General features: G+C 23.2%; 1 protein-coding gene across 1 annotated transcript in view; it reads left to right on the top strand.

Annotated features, from left to right (window-relative positions):
• The window catches only part of LOC145835187 (synaptosomal-associated protein 25-like), a 29,169-nt gene extending 6,167 nt beyond the window's left edge, over positions 1-23,002 (top strand). The window contains exons 5-7 of the mRNA XM_082942750.1: positions 4,437-4,574; positions 15,659-15,803; positions 22,638-23,002. Of these exons, the coding sequence (XP_082798876.1) occupies positions 4,437-4,574; positions 15,659-15,803; positions 22,638-22,703 (349 nt within the window). The 3' untranslated portion in view covers positions 22,704-23,002. The remainder of the gene's footprint in view (positions 1-4,436; positions 4,575-15,658; positions 15,804-22,637) is intronic.
• The last annotated feature ends 1,011 nt before the right edge of the window (positions 23,003-24,013 follow it).

Below are 24,013 nucleotides of genomic sequence, written 5' to 3'. Positions count from 1 at the left end.
TAATTTATAAATAGTGTCTTGCTATTTTATGAAAACCAACAGTTTTTAACACTCAAAATTTTTAATCAATAATTCAGTTACGCAAGAAAGCTGGTGACAATTTTTAATTAGTTTTGGTTTTAAAACAATTAAGAAAGTAGTCAATTTTCGCAAAGTTACAAGTAAAGTTTCCTGGTAGTTGGAAAACTTCAAAAAAGAAAATCTTTTGATTAGAAATGAATTAAAGAAACTTTATACTTGAAATTTTTATTCAAAAACAAGTAGGATCACCTCAATTTTAGTTGAGTAAATTATTGCCTTATAAGAATTAAACAAAGTTTAAATTTAAAACAATTGTGACTGTAGTAATATATAATTGAAAGAATTAAATTTTTCTGCGTAAAAGTTTTTTTTTAATATTTTACATAAATAATTTTTTTATTATAATATACGTTTTTGTACATTTTAACCTTATCAAGTTACTACTACCAAGTTACTATAAGTAAAGAGCAATTTGTAAAAAATTTCTAAACTTCAAAGGAAAAGAAAACGATTTTGTCGTAATCAATAATGAATAATTCAGCGTAAACCTTTCTACGTAGAGGCAACACCAATAATTTTGCCATATGTTACTATAAAAAAGTTTTTGTTTCAAACGTTACCCGTGAAATTTCTATTGTGTTTTACATTTCATGTAATGTATACTTTCTGTGTGGTTTTAGTGGAATTATTTGTAAAGTTTTCAAGGCGTGTAATTGTGCTACAGTTTTGGAATTTAACTGCAGACCAGAATTTACTGCGAAGTTTTTCAACAAGCCACAATGAATGTATCTATGTTTATTTTGTAGTTTTGTAAAATAAGAGTTACAACCAAGGATAAAATTTACTTGACTATAAATGATTTGTTGATTTTTTTTTATTTCTAGTTACCTTTGATTTTTTTAAAGATGATTTTGTTGAACCTTTACTAAAAAAAAAGTTTCCAACTTGCTTTAAGCAGTTGATTAAATAATGTTTATATATAAAAAACGATAGTGTTCTTTTATTAAACTACATTTTAAAGTTCTTAAAATTATAAGCAAATAAAAAATGTTATTTAAAACAACTTATTTTACTTCTTCAAAAGTTAGAAAGAGCAATTAATTAACAATACATTTGTTCTATAACGTACTTAATACTTGTCATAAATAAGTTTTCATAGTAATTAAATAAGAACTTATTAAGAACTAGTATAAGTTTCAATTAAGGATATAGTTTTATATGTCTTAATTAAGGCTATACTTCTTATAACTTGTATAGTTTTAAATTTAAATTAGTTTTTACAAGTGTAACTTCAGATTTTATCAAATTAATTTTAGAAAGAATCTTATATTTGGTTTAGATGCTTAAGATCTAAAAGTTTGTTGTTTGTAACCATAATTTAAAATGATAAGCTGATGTTGTTAAATTATATAAATTCAAAATAGTAGAGTGATATAAGTTAATATTTAACTAGCTTGTACATTTAAATTTATTAGTTTTGATAATTAGTGTCTACACTCACTTAGTTTAATTGGTATAAACAGTTTATGCTTTCATCTAGCACTATCATTTAAATAGTTTTTACCATAAAATTTCATAACGATTTTAATTAAATGTCGAGTTAAAAGTAAGTACTTTTAAGTATTGACTTTGTTATTTGTAAACGACTTGATTACTAAAAAGTTGTTTATATTTTAGTTAACTCATGAGTCTAAGTATGTAAAGCATAAATTAAATTTTTGGATCAACTAGTTAATAACATAATCTAAATTTAGTACCTGTTAGAATTTTAATGAATTAAACAAGATAGAAAATGTAAATTATATATTACTAATGCTTCCATATAACCTCTGTACCTGCTGAAATAAAAAATACCAATATGCAAATTATTTATTACGAAAGTCGCCCATACGTAAAGATCATGTAAACACGAGATTATTAAGGAAATGTCAAAACTTTTGTAGGGAAAAATTTAAATTAGAATCAGTATAAAATATTGGTATTATTTTTTTTGTAGCAATAATTAATATATATATATATATATATATAACATTGCAAAAATAACTATAGATTAAGTGATTTAGTTAAGAAAATAAAATAATTTAGTCTGCAATCTTTTTTCAATGTAAATAAACTACCAAGATAGTCCAATTAAAGTAATGAATATTTTTTTGTTACATAAGCTTTAAGTAAATTCTTAACTAAAAAACTCATACAGATCTAGAAGAAATTTAATTGTTAAAAGTGTTGGCAAAACTAAAAAGTCGGCCTTTAAAGTTTTTCCATCTAAATTGATTATTTAATAAAATGCAAAAAATATCGATTTGATTTGGAAGCCCAGACTTGTTTTTAATATTTTAATTAAAGTTATTGAATTTATTGATTTTTCTAACAGACAAGGATTACGTTTTTTTATTAGAGCTTTGCAAAAAGTTTTGTTTCTTTTTATTTTGCCTAATTGAATAAAATTCTGTTTTATGGTTGTATATAAAAGAATGTATAAAAAGTTTAACTATTGTTTTGTATATAAAAAAGCCGTTGGGAGTCAGGTTTAGTTTATGAAATGAAATTACTTTTTCCTTAATTAACTTTTATATATAGCTGCCATATGACTTTAGTGTTACAAAAGTATTTTAATTAAGTTTGTTGACAGTTTATTGACTATTATCGACATGTGTGGGTATATATTTACGTTAAAACCTCATAAAATGTATAAATAAAGCATTGTTTATGATGATATCTTTTCAGGAGAAAACACTATTGTATACATTATACATTACTTTCAGATGTTTTTAATTTTTTAACAAAAACAAGTTGGAAGTTGTACCAAACTTTTTTAGATTTAAATTTTAATACGTTTATAGCTATAATTTTTTTGGTATTAATTAACTTTAATCTTGTTAGTTATTAAACTGTTTATGATTGTACTCCAAGTGTTTTATGTATTTAAAATATTGTTTTCAGTAGTAACATGTACAAATCAATTTAAATAACTATAAGTGTATAGTTTTGTATAAAAAATAGCTGTTTTTATTTGAATATTTTTTATTTTAAGTAGTCTTTTTGTATAAAGTTACTGGATTGTTAGTAATGGATTTTAATTATCATTGTTAACATACTAAAGTGTAAAGTTCTGAACCAAAAACATATTCTACTTAATCTATAACGTTAACATTTTTATTTTTAATAACATAAAAATTTATAAACTTAAAAATTATTTTGCATATGCATACTCGTTAAGCAAACAATTTTTTCATGCAGCATTATTTATACAACTTTGATAAGCACCAATTGATTTGTAAATCATTAACTGATTATATTTACACCTAAAATTTACTAAAAAAAATATCAAGCATTTAGTTTAGGTACTATTATATTAAATATTTATAAAGAATTGTAGTTTAAATTTAAACTTAAATAATTAAACTCCTTAAAAAAATCATCCAATACTTTTTATATTGTATAAAGTTAGATGTTTCTTTAAACTTGAATATTTAAGCTAAGTAACTTATTTTACTAAAAATAGCTCTTGTACCAAAAGCTAAACAAAACAATAAAAACAACTTTTTAGTAGAAATGTCGCCAAATAACTTTTTGAAATAACAAAAAAAAAAAACCGAGACACAGAAATAAAAATAATAATGTTGTTTATTTAACTCTGTTCAATTTGATGGTATTGACACATTTAAAGCACCCTCAAAAAAGAGAAAATTCCACACATTGTGTTGTTATTGTATGTGTGGTTTCGACTTATGTAATACCAATTTATCTCTATTAGTTTGGGGTTTTGAATAAAATGCTTTCTTTATGAAAACTACAATTGTCGATGAAAAAAAATCAACATTATTTTACAAACTTATCCAAAAAAAACTTTAAGCACTGAGTTTAAGTATAAATATTTCACTTCAAGCCTTGTTTCACTGTGTTTAGAATTATTGTTTTTCAATAATGTAGTATTTGAACTTGGTTTTATAACATTCAATACTTTTAAAAAACAAGGCAGAACAAACTGTATTGCAAATAAAGACAAATATTTTTTTGTGCAGGTTTTAATTTTAATACTTTACAATCAAAATATCTTCAGAAAATATCTTTGTAAATATTTGATTATTGCCATAAACTGATATTTTACGTGGCTCATCATATTCACTTTATATTTTCACTTCATGATCAAGAAAAAGTATCAGAACTTTTCTAACTTCTATATAGTTTTATGGATTTCAATCTAATAAACATAATAAGCCAAAAGTTTTCTAAATTTTTTTTAAGTAATTTATTTTCAACTTGTGACCATAAGTATAGATTTAAAATTAAAATAAACTTATGAATTTATTATTTTACCAACAATGTCAAAAGTTAAAATAATTAGATATAACCGTAATTTTGTACCTTAGAACACAAAAAAACTGATTTATAATCTTTAATCTACCTGACAGAATCAAGAATTTTGAGAAAGATGCTGACTACAAGAAGACGTGGCAATCCAACGAGGACGGCAAGGTTGTGTCGAGTCAGCCCGCCAGGATACAAGATAGCAGGGAGGCTGCCGTCGTTGGTGGGGGATTCGTTAAAAGGTTAGTGTGACGTCATAAGTACAAGATAGTAAGGAGAAGGTAGTTGTTGGTGGGGATTCGTTAAAAGTTTAATTTTGGGGTGTCATAATTATAATACAGTTGTTTTTTGGGTTTGTTAAAAAATAAGTATGGTGTCATTATTATATTTTTGTAGAAGTGGGATTTTTAAGTTGATTATAACGTCATTACTTAAAAGTTGTAGAAGGGAGATTTGCTAAAAAGAGGTAAAATATCATGCAATTAGAAAATTCCTATCCCAACAGTTAATTGTAGATTTTTTTGATTTCGTCACACATTTTTGAATTAGATTTTTATGACACATTAGCAGTTTAAGTATAAATTTTAAAAGGTAGGAAAACAATATGCGATTAATTAAGAACAACAATTATAAAAAGTTGTATGGTCTATTAGTTCGTCGCATTGCCAGTAACAAAAGTAAAAGTTATTATGGATATTTTGTGAAATAATAAGATTAAGATGTTTGTAAAGTTGTTAGACGTTGTTATAAAAACTGTGAATTTATACAACTGATTATACATACCTTTATCAATAATTGGGCTTTTTTTACATAATATTTTTAACACTACTAATAATATCTGTATTTAAAAACTACTCAGTAAAACATTAAATCATCATGAGTTATGTCTTTAAAAAAATTTATACACAAAAGAAAAGAAAATGTGTTTTTAATGGAATCTCATAGATCAATTGAAGTTATAAAAGTTGTGATATCCAATTCTTTTTAATTCAAAAAACTATGTTGTTTTATATTTAAAAACTACTAACTAGCTTTTAAGACAAAAAATCATATTAGATATGATTTTCAGATGTATATATAAAATTAGCATTTCATTAGCATTGCTTTCAACACAGTATTTTTAGCTTTAAAATAGCTATTTTGACTGTAAAAAACCAGTTCACTAATTGTTTAATGAAAAAATCTGTATTGGTATCTGTATTAAAATTAAATTAGTTTAGGCTTAAAATGAAAACACAATATGTTTCATCGAGAAGAAACATTAAGATTTTTAATCTAAATTGATTTAAGCTGTTCCTTAAAAAAACAAGCATATTTGTTTGCGTTAATCCCTGTAAAGGTAATTTGTCTTAAATTCTTAACAAAGTTGTTCACCAATTGTAAGGAAGACAAATAACTTTGTCTAAATGAATTAGTTAAGTTGATTTAAAATATCAGTTTCAATTGAAAAGCAATATGTTGTTTTCAACTAGTGAGATAACAGCATGAAAAAAACATTCAGAAAAATAATTCAACATGTTTTTAGATATCAATTAGGATTTTAACGTAATAAGTGATAAATTTTCTTTTTAACATTTGCTTCAATTAGATCAATATTGTTTGTTTAATTAAAGCACCTTCAACTTACTGTGTCAAACCGGCTAATTAAAAATTTACTTTACTGATTTGTTGTTGTTTTTAGAAATGCAATCTGTTATTTGTTTTTAACTTCTAATTAGCAGAGAAAAATAACAACTAGTAGTAAAACAGTGAAAATTACGTCAAAATAAACTTTAAAACGTGAAAATTGTTTAAATGTTTATTTTGTTTCTGCTTTAATTACTAATAGTTCAGGTTAGTTTTAGTTAATTAATAGAGGTAAAAGTCAAAGAAAAAATTGAATAAACACATTAGATAGTTATTTGGAAAACGCTATTGTAAAATACATTAACTGTTAATTTGATTTTTCTCTAAATTCACGTATAGTTCAAGTTCAATAGCTCGAAAATTTTGGTGCCAAATAATGTTACGTCAATTCTGTTTGCTAGTTAAACTTTTATAAAGAGTTTACAAAAACCTAGCAAAAACTACTAAACTTTACAAACTGTTAACTAAGGTAATTTAGACCGCTTCAGTAAGCTAATTCAATTAACTTTTGATTTTAGTAAAGCAAAAAAACCTGTTATTTATTACGTTTCCAACTAGTTAAAAACAACATATCAAAATTTTACGCGTAAAACGGATCTGTTTTGCTACAAATTAGATTTTTCCTGTTTAATTAACCACATTTTTGTGGTGAATGTTAATACGTGAAAAAATTCAACGCCAGATTTAATTAACTGATGCGTTACTTTAGACTAACTTGACTTTCAAAAAGTGCATCTGGATTTTTATTCACTATCTGTCCATTGTATTTAGTAGTTGTTTATTGTTTGTTTTAGGAATTTTTTCAGAGTTGTTAGTGCTAGTTCTTGTAATTGTTTAATTGTCTTCTAGTTTTCTTTAAATTTAAGTAAAATTGATCTATTAATTGAAAATTAAACTTACAAAAATCAACAAATGTATTGTTTTTAGTTTTGAATTCAAAGTTTTGCACTGAGTTTTATCTTTTAACACCTTTAGATTTTAACATTGTATTGTCAACTGTTTTTTTATCAATTTCAACAAGTCTTTGTTAAAACGGATAAAAGTATTCTAAACGATTTTTGAATTTTCTTTTACTTCACATGCTGCCTTATTATTTAGTTGTGTATTGAAACACTAAACTTCATTCAAACATTTGAGGTCAATTATCTCTAGAAAATCCCTTATTTTGCAATTTGCACAGATCTAATGGTTTCCAGAAAAAAAAACTTTGATAATTATTTTATAAGGTTTCAGTAGTTGTTCCGTGTAAGATTTTAGTTTTTAGTTTAAGTATTAATTAAATTACTTGCTTGGTGTTCGCTTTTAAAACATAAAACAATGAGTTTAGTTTGTAGACTACTTGTTTTTGTAATCATGTTCTCTTTTTTATGCTTAGCTCTTTTGCTTGAGTGTGTTTTTTGTTTACCATTATAATGGTGTTATACATTTTTGGTATAAAAAGTGTTATGACTAGAGTTAGCAGGGATATAAAACAAATAACTTGTTTTTGTTTAATTGGTTAGTTGAATATTTTTTGGTATAAGTACAATTGGTGTTATACTTGGATAAAATAGTAGGTTTTAGTGTGTAAAATAAGAGTTTTAGTGTGTAATTTTAGTAGTGTTTTAGATTTCAGTGATGATTTATAATTCAACGTTTTTTTTTTTCATGTTTCTTTAGAAAAATAACTATTTTATGATATATAATTCTATTCAATTCAATTTTATGGTAGTAGTTGCTGTGCATTTGCTGTTAGTTTAATAATTGTCTGATGAAGTTTGCTTAAAAGTCTAAAATAAGAAACTATTTTTAATTAAAAATGTCAAAAAACAATTTTGAAATATGAAAAGTATCGAATTTATTCTAACAACTATTTATTGTGTTTTACTTTTGAAATTATTTACGTTACGCAATTCAGTGCGCTTAGAAGTTTTTTACAATCTGTTTATGTGTTGTCTCTATAGCTACCCTGTTTGTGTTGTAATTTATTTTATTGTCTGTTAATTGTATATTACAAGTGTTTTATTTGTCCAATTTACAGTTATAATTACAATTTTTTAGAATATAATCATTTTGAAGTTATACATTTATGCATAATTTTTTTTGTGTTTAAAAACTTGTAAAAATGAATCAATTGATAGCTAAGATTTATATCAATAAAAAAATAACCTGGAATATAACTATAAGTAAAAAAAATGTTTTTGTAAATTTAAAAAAAGAAATAAAGTGAAAATAGTTTGTAAAACTAGAAAATATTGATTAAATCTTAGAAAAAGTAAAATTTTGTTTCAATAAAAGTTTAATGAATTATTAAAAAAGTTTGCGGGCAGAAACTTCTGTTCAAATTTGTATAATAAAATAAAATCAAACTTTGGGGAAATTTTCTTGACAAATTTATTTGAAAATCCACTTAAACTTTGACCTCAGTTGAAGGCGGAAAACATTAAAGTTTAATGAAATTGATAAAGTTAAAACTTTATTAAAACTGTATATATATTTTTTCGACTTTAATTAACTCATATTGAATTAACTATTGTCATTAAAATATGTTTTGTTACTGTTTAATTGGTAACAAGACTTGTAATTATGTTTATGATTTTAATTTCTAAAAAATATTTTATTTTATTAAAAAATAAATTTATTTTATTAAAAAATAACCATTCTCCTTAAAAAAGTATTGTTTCTCGAGTAATTTAAAAGTTACTTTTCATTTTTATTTAGTCAAAAGTCCAAAATAAAAAGAAGTTTAAATACAACTGAGAAAGTATTTTTGTAATAAATCACAACTAATCAGCATTGATCCAAGCAAAATGTTTTTTAAATAGCTAATTTTTTGGATGTTCCTAAAAAAGATTGTTTTAAATAAATGCAACAGATAAAAAAGAATCGTTCGAATAGTCAAAAACGATATAGAATTTTTCAAAAATTATTTAATCACGTTATAAGCTTGATTTTATTTTATTAATTTAGCCAACTTTTTAATTGGTTTATATAATTTTCTAACTTCTCGCAAACTTGGCAGGAACTAATATTGATTTTTCTGTGAAGTTTTTCTCTTTGTTCATTGATTATTTAATTCTGGATGTTCTGATTTTCTCATCACCTACGTAATGTTGTTAACTAAAATTATAAAACTAGTGTTTAAATAATGTCAAAAGTCGTTTTCAACATTAATAATTTATTGCATCATAAAGGAAAAAAAAGTGTTTAAATTTAAAAACTAAAAGGCTATGTTGTAATTAACTTTGTTAAAAAAATATAAAACTTAAAATTTGTGTTTATATCCTTAACAAAAATAAAGCTATTTTCTTCAAGGTTTTAAGCTGCGTTTTTTACACAATGAGTTAGTTTTTTATTACTTTTGGTTCGATTTGTTTTTGACTTAAAAAAAAGTTATCTGTTTTAAAACTACCAAAAAACTATCTTGGTATCAATTTTTTAGCATTACTTTTTTTGTGGAAGTTAAAAAGAAAAGTAAGACTGTTTTATTTAACTGAATGTATGAGTGTTGTTTTGAAAGATGGAATTAAATTAAAATGTTTTATTATTTTCTACATTAAACTTGATGACTAATTGCAAAAAAATAATTGTTTGCTGTTACCCAAAGTAAGATTGTCTAAGATTTTTTAAAAATTTTAATGTATATTGTATAATTAATTCTATATTGTACTGAAATTTAAGTTTTTTAGAGGAAATTCTTCAAAGTTATTATATTTTAAAGTTGTAGGTTGTTTAAGATCACATTAAATTCTTAAATAAAACCCTAAGTCGGATAACTATTAATAAAATTTTGAACTTAAAAGGTGTTGGTATTATATTAAATATTTTTAGACTACAAAATTTATTTTGTTGTTTAACAACACGTCAATTTGTTTGCCAAGACAGTAAATAATTTAAGTGCCGTAAAACCTTACGCTACCTACCTATTAAACCTATATTACATATAACAGAAAATTGTACTAAACTACCAAAATAATCGCAAATATTCGTACTAAGTTGAAGATTTATACAAACTAAGTAATTTAATAATTTTGTTTTACGCAATATAAATATGAAAAAAATTTGTCTTGAAAAAAAATGTAATCACTTTGTTTGTTTTATTTAAAATACTAGAGAAAAATTGAAACATGTATAATTTGATATTAAAAAATCACTAATTAGAAGTCTTGTAAGTTTAGCTGAGTAGTTATTTTAATGAGTTATTTTTATCAAATAATTTTTGACATAACGGTTTTAAGTGAAATGACCTTCAATACAAACTTGTTTACAACATTTTTATTTCGATTTTCGGTAGCTTAAGTTTTCTGGTTTGAAGATAAAAATGTTTTTTCCTGAATCATTCAATTTTAAGGCAAACAAACATTACTTTATGACGTATATCTCATGTTTTCACTTTTACCAGAAAATGTCTGAAGTTAAGATAAAACTGAACATTTCTTGTAAGTCTTTGAACAAATGACGTCAAATTTTAATAATTTCAAAAGAGTATGACGAGTAAAAGTTAATTACAAAGCAAAGTCTGCAATGTAAATGTTCAAATTTCACTAAAAAAAAAACTAAATCATAAAAACATCAAATCCAACAAAAAACATAATGAATAAAAAGTTTACTTAGTTGCTTTTTGAATTTACAAATTTGTCTTACTATAGTACTTTCATGCTACAAAAGATGACATAATATGATGGTTTTTTTATAGAATTAATTAGCCTTGTTTTCAACTTTTTTTTTTGATTTTATTATCATAGTGAATAATTTTTGTAAGTACTTGACATTTATAATTAATTTAAAAGTCTTTACTTAGCTGAAACAAATTTCCTTAAATTTCACCCACAAGAGTCTGACTCTATATTTATTTTATTTTCAAGCTAGGAATTTGTGGGATTTTTATTAAAATTTTTCATACCCTTGTAATATTATTTTAATCTGTTTTTATATAATGAATGAATTACTTTTAAGAGTTTACAAATAAATTACGTCATAGACTACATCTATGTCATTAAATATCGTTCATTTTGTGACGTAAGTTAACCATGACGTAAAAATCTACTCGTTTTATTAAACATAGCTACAGCTGTTGCGAATAGATTTAACAAGTTAAGTTTAAGGGTTGAGTTTGTTTAACAAGGCTGAGTTGAACTTTAACATAAAGCCTTCACTAATTCTACCAGTGTTTAAGTGACATATACTAGGTACGTAGTATTATCCGCTTAATCTTTTTGTTTTTGTTAACCTGATCTTCTGTGGTAAATTGCGTAAACTAAAATTGGTTGTTTATTTTATGACGTAGGTTTAAGTGTGACGTAGCAATATGTTTGATTTATTTCACAAGGTTAGTTTGTTTAGACTGACTTTACTTGTTTCAGCTCAGAATCAAACATAGTGACGTACACATACTACGTAGTGCAGGTTATTCAATAAAGCTAAACTAAAAACAAACACAAGTTCTTAACTAATTCTAACATAGTGACGCATACCAGCTACGTATCATTATCCGCTTAATCCTTTTGTCTTTGTCGCTTTTTCCTTTACCCGTACAACGCAGGTAGACTGATCTTCTTGTTTGCATCAACTAGTTTTTTGTGAATTCTGATACAATCCGTATCAGCGTGAAGATTAAAAACAGATAAGTGTGTTTTTTCAACTCGAACATGTTTAAGTAATCTTTTAAATCAATATTGGTATTTTATAATCTTTTTACTATCTTTGTTTTGTGTGTATCGAGCTTTCGAACACCCATGATAGACAAAAAAGTCGCCCTATAAAAGGTTGTTCTTTATTTGAAACTACAGTACAAAAAAAACATTGTTATCCTAAAAAACAAAATGATGGTTGTAAATTGTTACAACTTTGTGAAGCTTTTAAAACCAAAAATTGTAAAATACTTGTTCGTCAAAAAATAAATGTGATATATTAAATCGTTTGTTCTTAGTGAAAATTATATAAATGTAAACTAGCTATATTTCAATAGTTACTAAAAATATACCATACACCTAAGAAATGTTTTTCTAATTAGTTAGAGTTTCTGACAATGACAAAAACATGAAATAGCTCACAGTACCATAGTTGAAATAGTTCGAGTTGTTATGATTTTAATATTTTTTTACACTTAGATTGACATGTGTCTAGTCTTGACAGAATAAGTACAAAAGACAATATAAATTTTAGAACCACTAGAGTTAATGACGGTTCATTTATAGCGGCTCTACTTTAAAAAACAAACGTAAATTTCGTTCCAAAATCTTTGAACAGTAGTTCATTCAATTAATAATTTAGAATGTTTTGAAAGTTTTAATTTGCATAATTTCAATCTAATCTCCTAAGGAAGAAGCACTAATGACCTAGAACCTTAAAAGCAGTTTGCATCATTTATGAGTAATTTTTAGACTTGAAAAAATATATATTTGTGTATTAAAACTTTGTCTTTTTCATTGAACTTAAATAATTACTTGTACTTGATATTCAGAAAATCGTTGTTAATGGATGAACCGTCATTTCAAAAGTCTGATTAATTATAAAAAACTTACATTATTTTTTAATATCTTTACAATATATTTGTTTGCATTTTTTAGTTTTTTCATTTTGTTTTTATAACTTAAACCTTTAACAAAGCAAGATCTTGTTAAAAATATACAAATGTTACGTACATACTATAGAACTTTTTTTTTTTGTTAGCTTTTTTATACTTGGAACCTTATATAAGTAAGTGTGAAATGTAGAAACTACAAATTGTTTCTAAATATATTTTTTAACAATATTTTTTCAGAGTACATGCGTTTTAACAAAGTATTTTCGGATTGTGTATACGTTTTAACAAAGTATTTTCGGATTGTATACGTATATCACACATCGATTATATTGAGATGTGACAACGTCATTTAGATACTTGTATCTATAAATAATGATAAAATAAAGTTCAAATAATTTTATTAATATAAGTGCATAAATATGTGTTAAAGTGATATGTGGCATATTGTTGGATTGATAAAAATTTAATTTGTTTATGATTACTTTTAATAGTTATAAAAAATGTTAATTGTAAAATTGTTGAAAATTTTATCTAACTCTTTTGATTAACTGTATTTTTTTTATGCTAATCAAAAGGTTTTTTTTTTCCAGTCAAACACATTTTATTAACTGTATATTTTTTGTTAACGCGTAATTTATTATTACAAAAAATAAATTGTTAAAAATAAACCTATACATACACCGTTCATTGTGTGTTCATTGAAATAAAATTAAACTAGAATTAGTAAAAATGACTAAATAAAAATATTGTAGAAACTGCTAAACAAGCAAATAAAAATCAATAATTAAGTCAATAATTGCGTAATTACCCGGTTCGAAAAGTAATTTTAATTAGTGCGACGGATCAATAAAACTCAGTTAATTCTGCCTAATTCACAAAAATTCAACTTTATAATTATAATCTAAATTCTTTAAACAGATTAAAAAAAGCTGCAATAATTATCGATTGAGCGAGTTTTCCGAGTTCCATAATAATTTTACTTTTTTAATCTTATTTATAAAACTGTTATTAGCGGTACATATAATAATAAAGTTTTACTTTTAGGTAGTAAAAGTTTAACTTAAAGCATTCATAATTTTTTTTCTGAATTGGCAAAGTTGCAAAAAGTGTTAAAACCTTTACTGGTTATTAAAATAATTTAAATTATTATACTGTGCATAATAGTAGTTATTTGTATAATAAGTTTGGCTTTTTATTTACTTATAGCATTTTAAATTGCATTAACACGCTTTATTTTAATTGGGCGCTTCTAAGATTTGTTTGTTTTTTGAGTTTTTTCTTCAGGTTTTTTTACAGCCAATTTTCAACGCCTTTACAGCAAATATTACAACAAGTGTTGGAAGTTTGTTTACTCAAAATAAGTTCAAGTTCATTTAAGATTGTTTGGTAAAATTTACTTGTACTTTATAGTGTTTTTATCTTAAAATTTCTGTTTTTTATGGAAAGTTTTTATTGATTGTAAGTTTGAATGGAAAAAATATTCTCTTTAATTTCTAGTGGGAATAGTTAACTTTGTATTTTATTTTTTAATTTTCTTCCATTTTTGAAGATTAATGATTATTTTTATACTTTTATATATTTTATTTTTTCCTTTTTAACTGATATAAAGAATATTCATTTTAAGGTTAGACTTTTTACAGTTTTCAATTTATTTGACTTATCTTGATTTTCATTAAGGTTTGTCACTCAAGAAAATTGAAAGGCTAAATACTGAGATTGACACAATTTATTCTTAATTTAAGCTCAATTTCTTTTAAAGTTTTATATTATCTTCTAATAGGCTTTTTTATTATTCAATAATTTTTTTTTTCAACTTTGAGTCAAATGCCATTAACTTCGAGTTATAAAATCTTAAGTGTATACATTTTAATTGTATTTATTTTTATCAAAAATGGTATAAAAAGTTATAAATACTTAGTTTTTTTTTACTTAAAATTGAAAGATCAAATACTATTTTCAGTATTTGATATTTAAATTCAATAAACTAAAAAGGTAATGCAAGTGTAATTTTTCAAAGAAGTTAAAATGATAATAATAAAATTTGACATATTTAAAAGCATTTGTTTTAACTTGTATATGATAAGTTTTAATTAATTAAGATCTTATTATTCAATGTTAACAGAATAAAATCTAGATTTTAGTAGTATAATGCTCTAATTTACAATAAGTAATTAATGTTCAAAATATATCTACAAAGTTTTCCTCAAGCACTTTTTTCCAACAAATTATTAAAACTATACGATTATTTTGGTTGAAGCAAACAGATTTAATCCTTACCTAGGTAACATAAGATACTTTTCGTTAGCTAATTCTAACATTAGTTTGTAAAGCCTTTTACATTTTCCATTTTTTAGAGCTTAAAATTTCTGAAAATTGAAATTTTGAACATAAATATTAAAATTCTTCGGGAGAATCGGATTAAGTTGAAGATGATATATATTAAAAGTTAAGAACGTTATATGTATGCTGAAGTAGAAATTTTTGTATTTCCCTTTTTTTTCAAACGTACATAAGTTTTATATGACCAGTATAAAGTATTTTTTATTGAAGTAATAAAATATAGTTTTTAGGATCGTTTAGCTAAACTTTGAAAATATAACTTTGATATATTTGTTAATTTAACAGTTTTCTACATTGGTATTTACTGTGGTGTAAAGATTAAATTTTATTTACAAAAACAAAGGGTTGTTTTAAATTTTAGTAATTTCCATTATACTAAAGTTATATTTTGTTTACAAATAGATTACAATGCTGTAAAATCTTAATAACTATGACGTTGATAGTTGTTTACACAAGAAACAGTCAAATTTAATGTTTCTTTAAGCAAAATAAATGCTATTACAAGATTAAGAATTTTTAACATAATAGATAATAGGAATATTAATTGGAATATCTTATTTGTTACATTAACATTTATTTACATTTGTTGAGTAACCTGTTTTGGTTATTTTCTTAAATTCGAATTTATATCAATCAATTTTTATTTGTCAAGTTTTTGTTTATTTTACTTACAAACTAACAATAATAAATGACTAAAAACAAGAAAGTCTTTTGAATAACAAGAAGTTTGATATTATCATAATAGTATACACATAAATGAGTTAGTACATTGTTTACATCATTTAATAGAGTTTACAATATGTATAATAATACTTTATTTCTTATTTATATTTGAATGAAATAACATTTCTGCAGAGTGACAAACGACCAGAGAGAAGACGAGATGGAGGAAAATTTACAAAACGTCTCAAACGTCATCGGAAACTTGAAGAATATGGCCATTGATATGGGCAACGAAATTAGCAGTCAGAACATGCAGATTGATAGAATTAACACCAAGGTATGAGTTTATTGAATAAATTAAAATAAGTAAGATTACAAATTGATATGGGCAACGAAATCAGCAGTCAGAACATGCAGATTGACAGAATTAACACCAAGGTATGAGTTTGTTGAATAAATTAAAAATAAGTAAAATTACAAATTGATATGGGCAACGAAATCAGCAGTCAGAATATGCGAATTGGTAGAATTAACACCAAGGTATGAGTTTGTTGAATAAATTAAAAATAAGTAAAATTATAAATTGATATGGGCAACGAAATAAACAGTCATAATAAGCAAATTGATAGAATTACTACCAAGGTTGGAATATGTTAACAAAAAATAAAATAAGTAAACTAATAATTGAAATAGTACTAGGATATGCACTGCATTTAAATAAAAGGTTTGAAATGAATTAAGAAATAAGCAAAATAATAAGTTGACAGAAATAATACAAAGGATAAAATGTATTCTTTAGATAAGTAATTTATAGGGTTTATATAATTTTATTATTCCTTTTCTTAATTAACAAATAAAAAGTGTTTGGTCATAAGTTCAACTAGTGACTAAATTATAAGATACTATGTAAGATTAAAAATATATAGCTTACTATCTATTTAAGACGTCTGATATATCACATAAAACTATATAAAGTATGATCAACTTGTAAAAAACAAAGTGGATCTCTCTATGCTAATAGTTTATATTATATTTTCAATATAAAAAAATAATTTTTAAGTAGTTTTGCTTAACAACAAATGTTATAAATAAAACTTTATTTACTTTTAGTACCTAAGTTGAGAAATTATTAGAAATAAAATAAAGTATTAGTCTATGTGTTAAAATAACGACAACATTTTAAAACTACTCTAAAATAGAATTTTCTAAACAATTTTACATTAGTTTAAGCTGTAAGTATATCTTATTGCGCAAATTTTTGATAATTTATATAAAAAATTCATAGCATTCTAGGAAATTACAGCACTAGTAAACACATAATAAAATATTAATTTACAACGTATTTTAGTAAGCACTTAGCATTTATATAGGTGAATGCGTATTTCTTTATTAATAAAATTAAATTGATTTTTAAAGTTTGTGAAAATACTTATACAATAAAAAACATAAACTTTAAAGAAACTAACTAACTTGTATATTTAATTATCCTTATACTTTTTCCAGATAGTTTTGCTTAGGATGTCTTATTATTTTAACAAATAACTCCTTTTTTCTAAAAGTCGTTATAAGTTTATTACTTCCTATAGTAAAGAAGCTGTATAAAACTTGCATATATATTTAAGTCTTTATATTTTTGAATAATTCCTTGTTTATTTGATTTTATTTAGTTTAGTATTTTTATTATTCTAACAAGTTTCTCCTAATGTTATTTTTAACTTCGTAATAAGTTTATTACTTCCTATTGTAGTAAAGAAGCTTGGTAAAAGTTGTATTTAAGGTGAAAGTTTACAATTTATTTTTTCGCAAGTTATTTATAAACTTGTACGACTTTTTTGACTAAAGCTTTTAATTAAATACTCCCGAATTTTTATCACAAAAAAGTAATTACATGAAATTATTTTATAAAAACAATAAAAAAAAAACATTAGTAATATTATATTAATATACAAAAAGTAGTTTGTTAAGACTTTAAGTTAAAAAAATTGTGGTTGGTTATACAAAAATTAATGAAAGATTGTTTAGCTTTTTCGAGTTTAACTTATTTAATAAGTACAAGTTATACTTGATAATTAAAAACAAACTCAAGATGAGTTGTAATTTATTTTTTAGTTCTGTTTACAAACACCTTTAAGTGAAGTTTTAAACTTGCATCTTTAAAAGTTCTACCAACAAAAACTTAATAGTTTTTAAAAAATATGTCGTTTAATTTAGGACTTAATTTTGTAAGAATCTCAGTTTGTAATCAAATAAAGACTGACAAAAGTAAATGGTTGTTTTTTTTTTGCTTAAACAATTTGTCAGATAACAACAAACGATGTTAGGTGTATTACATATAGAATTTAATTTTATTTAAATCTACTACTTAAAAACTATAAGGCAAAACTTAAGTTTAGTTGTTATCGTACAAATTTTTAAAATTAATTTTTAGTTTAAGCCCTGCCAAACAAGTTCCATTTCTAAAAGAAGTTAACAATTTAAACTTATGTGATTATATATAAAGTACTCAATAAGACGTTGATCTACCAAAAACAAACAAGGTTCTCCAAAATATAAACAAGCAACTTTGAAAAAGTTAACTTATTTTCCATTAAAAACAGATTTGGTTCATTAAAATTTAATCTTGTTTACTCTGAACCCAAGTAAACTAATATTACTCTTTCTATTTTGTTAAATACTTATGTGTTTAGCTGTGAAAAATCTAGAAGTTGAAAATAGACTTTGTTTTAAAGTTGAAATAAGTACAATATGACTAGTAAGCTAATAAAAAAATCCTAAGGTAATATTATATTTTTTTATACTTTCGGTATTCAGATAATTTATACATTTCTAAAAAGAACAAGAAAAACAGTTTTCTAAATAAGCTAAAGCCTTGAATGTTTAGTTTTAATTTTTGTTGATTATTGTAAATTCGAATGCAAATGTAATCTATGGTTACATGATATTCAAATTCGGACAATTCAAATTCTTAAAAAAATACTTTAGAGACCATATCTCAAAGAGTAACGCATAAAAAAAAAAAAAAAACATGTATCTCTTAATAATATCTACAAGCTATTTTTTTTAATTAAAAAAAGTCTGAGATATTTAAAAATTACTAAAAATGACTCTATGTTAAATTTACTTTAGACATATCTCAGAAAATATTTAAAAAATTTCAAAAAATAAAAAATGGCTTTAAGATATTAATAAGACTTTCAAATATGCTTTGTAAGTTTTTCAGATATATATTGTTATTTGATTTATGAACCTATAAAAATTATATTATGAGTTTGAGTAGTCGTACACCCGTAACAATTTTGTTAATGCTATTACATTCTATTAAAAATCAGCTAGAAAATGAGCTTAATCTGTAAGTATTTTTGTATGTGATGCTAAAAAATTGTAAAAGTTTTTAGTAAACTTTCTATAAATTATTGCAACTTTGCCAGTTTAAAAGATCGATTCGGTTGCTTATTGTATGATTCTATTTTTAGCACAAAATGTAGAACAAAGGTAGTAATTCTTTGTTGATCAAAATGTGACCTTTCGTTTTATTAAAATATTTATATTTTAATAAAATATTTTATACATTATAGAATTTACCGAGCTGAACATGTATAACATTATTCAGGGTTACCACTTTACCTGGAATCCTGGAAAAGCCTGGAATTTTTAAGAATTTTAAGAAGTTCAGTAGTAAAATTTTGGTTTGACTCAAAAAATTTATCGTTTAGATAAAATAATTTTGTAATTACCAAAAAATTTTTAATTAAAAAACACTTTTTAAGTAGCTTTACAATATCTTATCAATCTTTTTATACTATTTAACACAGTTTTCTACTTTAAATTTAACTTTAAACCAAAAATAGACCTAAAGATGTGTACTTTTGAAACCTGGAAGAAATTTAATATAACTGGAAAAAAATTTAGAAATCGAATGGCAACCCTGCATTATTTTTTAGTTTTAACAACTTTTGAAATTAAATTTTTAAGTGTTTACAGCAGGTAATACTTAAATATTTGGCTATACAGAGTTTAGTTTCAATTTTTGAATGAAATTTAACATTTATTTAATTTAATCTTATGCATTTCTACCTTTAAGCTTTATTTAACATTTAAAATCTTTAAAAGTCTAAATTGATTTTTGCCTAAAAAATATTATCAGTTTTATTTTAATGTCCAAAATTTAAGGCTCACTTTTTAGTTTTATTACAAAATTAACTAGGAGTCATTTTATATTATTAAATAGATATTATACTCCTAGTTCAAAAGTATTGCTTGAAGTTAAGCAGTTTTGTTTATACAATTTTTTAGCAGGAAAAAAAAACTTCATAATGTAATTTTAAAATTTTAGTTTGACCATTGAAATTACCAGTTATCTAGCAAACACAGTGCAAAAAAACTTTTAACGAATTTCTTATTAGCTCTAAAAGACCTGGCCTGTGATAAATTATTCATATAAACCAAGATTAGCATCTTTTTCTCTGGTTACTTTATTTTAGTTATTTTTCCTTCTTTTTTTTTTGTTGCTTTTTACTACTAGCTTTGGCCTGTGTTTTTGGTTCATTTCCACACATATAAAAGGCATCTGTTATCTTATCTTTTGAAAAAGTTCTAAAAAATTTTGCTCTTAATTAAGTTTCAAACAATTTACTAAAACACCCTGATTTTAATTATAAACCATTTGTTTTTGAGTGATGTTAGTATGTTTATATTTTTATGTTGTATAAATTTTTCATAATACTTTGTACATACCAAACATACATTGTTTAAAAACATAAATATTGACTGTTATTGGTATTCCAGTTTCATTAGTGTTTATCTAATGGCCATAACTATTTTATTTTATATTGAATATATTTCATACGTAAATCAAGTCTTACTTTAAATATTAACTATTTTTTTCTTTGTATAAACTTGTAATTTTGATTAAATTGAGATTGTTTTACTTAATATACTCATGTGGTATTTTTTTTTCTATTGTTTATTTTGTAATGAATAACTAATTATAACTAAATCGGTTAATAAAAAGCTTCGCTTTTCAAAAGGAAATGTTATCAGTTTTCTTGTAGGTTTTAGTAATTTTGCATAAACTTTTGTACTACTCTATAGACATATTAACTAATACACTTTGTATTAGCTGTCAAAGTATAAATTAAATTTATTTTCATTTGCGAGGTCATGTAAAAACTTGGTCTTAATACTTATTAACTTACTTATACTTATAAACCCTTTACCTCTATCTCATTGACTAGAATATGTATAATTTGTTTTTTTACTTCTGTTAATATATAGAAAATTAATTATATTAAATCTTACTTAGCAAACATTGTTTTAATCCGTAGACATATAATATCACAGTTAACTACGTTTTTTAATGAAAATATTTATCTTATTCCCCATTATTTAAATCATGGAAATTATAAAAAAATGTTTTGTATTCTGTTTTATACAAAAAGATAATGAGAAACAACTACACTTTAATAAAAATAACCAACAAAATTTAGTTTGTGCTATTCTGTTGATGGATTTAAAATTTAAATTTTCTAATAACTCTGTAAAGTATTTTTACCTAGAATTTAAATAACTTCTTTAAACTTACTAAAGCAGCACTTTTAAAGATTACAAGAATTCAAGTTCCTTTTTCTTTGATGTAACTTTTTTATTGATTGTTCAACTATCGATTATTCCACAAAGAGTTGAAAATTTCCGTAACTTTTTATCTAATTACGCCACTGAATTGCCAAGTAGTTTTTCATTCCATTATGCTTATTGCATAGAAGCATCCTAAATTCAATATATAAACAGTTTTCTTTTAAGCTGTTATAAAAGCTTTTCAGCTAGTTCTTTTGTATTGTGAAAATATCTCTTGTATACTATTATATAATCTAATTATTTAAGTTTCGATTTTTTTATTAGTAAGTTGTTTAACTGAGTATTTATTGAATACTTTTTATATTTTATTCTATAATTCTGTAAGAGATCATTGGATTAATTTTAATATAATTTAAAACTGCAGTAGCTTTATTCAATTGTACTTAATGTTTAAAAATTTATTCAGATTATATTATATAACGTTCCCTCAATCTAATACGTTAAAATTATTGTAATCAATACTGAGTAATGTTTAATATATTTATCTTTTTAGTATATATTATCTTTTATAAAGTTCGGTGAAATTTAAATAATGTATCTAATTATTATTTTATAGTTATTAAAAATAATATAATTTATAAGAATTAGTTGTTTTAATAAACTTACAAGCTAAATAAGTAGTTTTAATTTGCTTGTGTATAGCAGATTGATACTAACAAATTGCATCTCTGATATAAACTTGGAAGCACTTTTTAATATATTCCCTCAGAAATATTCATGCAACATGCTTTGCAATAAAAAAGAGTTATTTTTTAATATTGTGACATTTATTCGGAACTAAAGTTCCCCCTTGCGTTATTTGTAATATGTTTTTTATTGATGGTTAATCTTTTAGTTTACTTTAATCTTTTAAGAAATATTTGAGAAAATTTTTGTAATGATTAACAGAAAAGATTAATTTTTTTTTGAGGAATTTATTTACCAAGTACTTAATTTTTTACCAACCTTTAAAAAACCCCAGATAAAATAGTTGTACCCAATAGTTTAAAACACTATAAAATACAATATACACAATAAACTTTATAGAATAAAATAACTAAAAAAGTTTTTTTGGCTACTGTGTATTGCAACTTTAGAAACTGAACTTTCTACGTATTTGATGTGAAATAATTCTTTTTGAACTTTAAAAACTGTTTTATTATAAAAAAATTCTGTTTACAAACTTTAGTTTTTAGTTTGAACATAAAAATATTTTGTAAGCATTTATTTAAACTTTTTATTAGTCAGCTTGTTTTGTGTATTATTTAGTATAAGTTATCGTAGTTTAAAAAAAGTCTTTTAAATTTTAAAATGAAAAATTTTAAGTTTTATTAGTGGAGAAGTACTAGTTCGCTCCTTACAGCTAAAAATAGTACTCTTTTAAAATTAGTTTTATAACAGTATTAAAAAATTAAACAATGGTTTTTTTACACCAATAGTTTCTTTTTAATAAAGTTTAATAAATTGAAAAGTACCTTTCTCATTTGAATAACAACTTATATTAAATAGAATACATTTTTTATCTCATAGTTGATTAAAAATAAAAACAATTTAACAGGCTGAATCCAACAATGCAAGAATCGGGCAAGCTAACGAAAGGGCTACTAAAATACTCAAGGCTTAAAAGTATACTGTAACTTAATTTTATTTCTTTTTTTCGTGCCTGAATATTATTTATATGGTTTTTATTTCAGCATGATTTGTATAAGTATTTTTAAAAGTACATTTTAGTAATTAAACAGTGCTCTAACAATAGCTCAGGAGTTAATTTTTTTTTTAATAAATGTTTTATAACTAAGTTTAAGTTCGTATTATTATTTAGATATCGGCATGAATTATCAAACGAAAAGTAATTAATTAAGTTTTCCTATGTTTGTATTTTTGAAGACTTATATTTTTAAAAAAATTTACAATTTATATAACAAAGCATGGTTTATTTTGGTTACATTCTTATAAGTTATTATAAACTTTAATTTTTAGAGTTTATCTAAAAAATATAGTCAAGATGTTGAATAAGTTACTTAAAAAAAACATTTGTATAAAATTTGTATTTAAGGAAAACTTTTAAACTCTAGTTTCACATTTATCTGTTGTAAAATTTATTAACCGTAGTTATTATGAAAAAATTGGAGATAACTTTTTTACAGAAATATTCCTTTAAATTTTGTAATGAATTTAAATTTTGTTTACTATAAAAATAGTCTATAAATGGTTTACAAAAAATAAATGTTCCAAGTAAATATTTATAACAATCTATTTTTTGTTGTAAATATTTTTCATTCTGTTTTCACTTTTACGATGCAAGCTTGTTACATACAACTTTTTGAAAGTTATCTTTTTATTTTTTCCAAACATGATTATATGTTAGACCTCTTAAAAATTGTTACACATTTTAGAGGCTTTCAAAGCAAAAATTTCAGAAATTTTGTTCGTAAAATTGATTTTTAATTTATTGTGAAAAGCAATCAGTTTTATTTTAAATATACAGCTTTTATATCAAGTTTAAAAAATTCTTTAGTACTTATACTATTTTCTTAGTTTTTAATTTTTTAAACTCTGTTTTATTAAGAAAAAATCCTCTAAGTAAAACTACTGAACTTTCATACTTTATTATGGTTTATTAATTTTACATTTTTTTCTTATGATACTAAGACTTGAGCAAAATTTTTAATACATCATCTTAATTAAGTTCGAAGATACAAAATTATGAAAGAGTAAAGAACTACATATCCTATAAACTTAAGTTATATTTTTAGATATTAACAGATACTTAAGTTGATAAATAATATTTTTTTTGAATTTACTAATAGCAGTCTGTATACATATTTATTTTTATAATACATTTCCATACTTAGTACTTTATAATACTTGTTATAACATGACTTTACATTTCCATTTCTTTTATCGCATTACTAATTGTTAATAAATTGAAAA

Source organism: Thalia democratica, chromosome 4 (genome assembly GCF_965202585.1).
Source record: "Thalia democratica chromosome 4, ktThaDemo2.hap1.1, whole genome shotgun sequence".
Taxonomy (NCBI): Eukaryota; Metazoa; Chordata; class Thaliacea; order Salpida; family Salpidae; genus Thalia; species Thalia democratica.
Note: the sequence above shows the minus strand (reverse complement) of the source record. Positions and strands in the feature narration are given on the sequence as shown.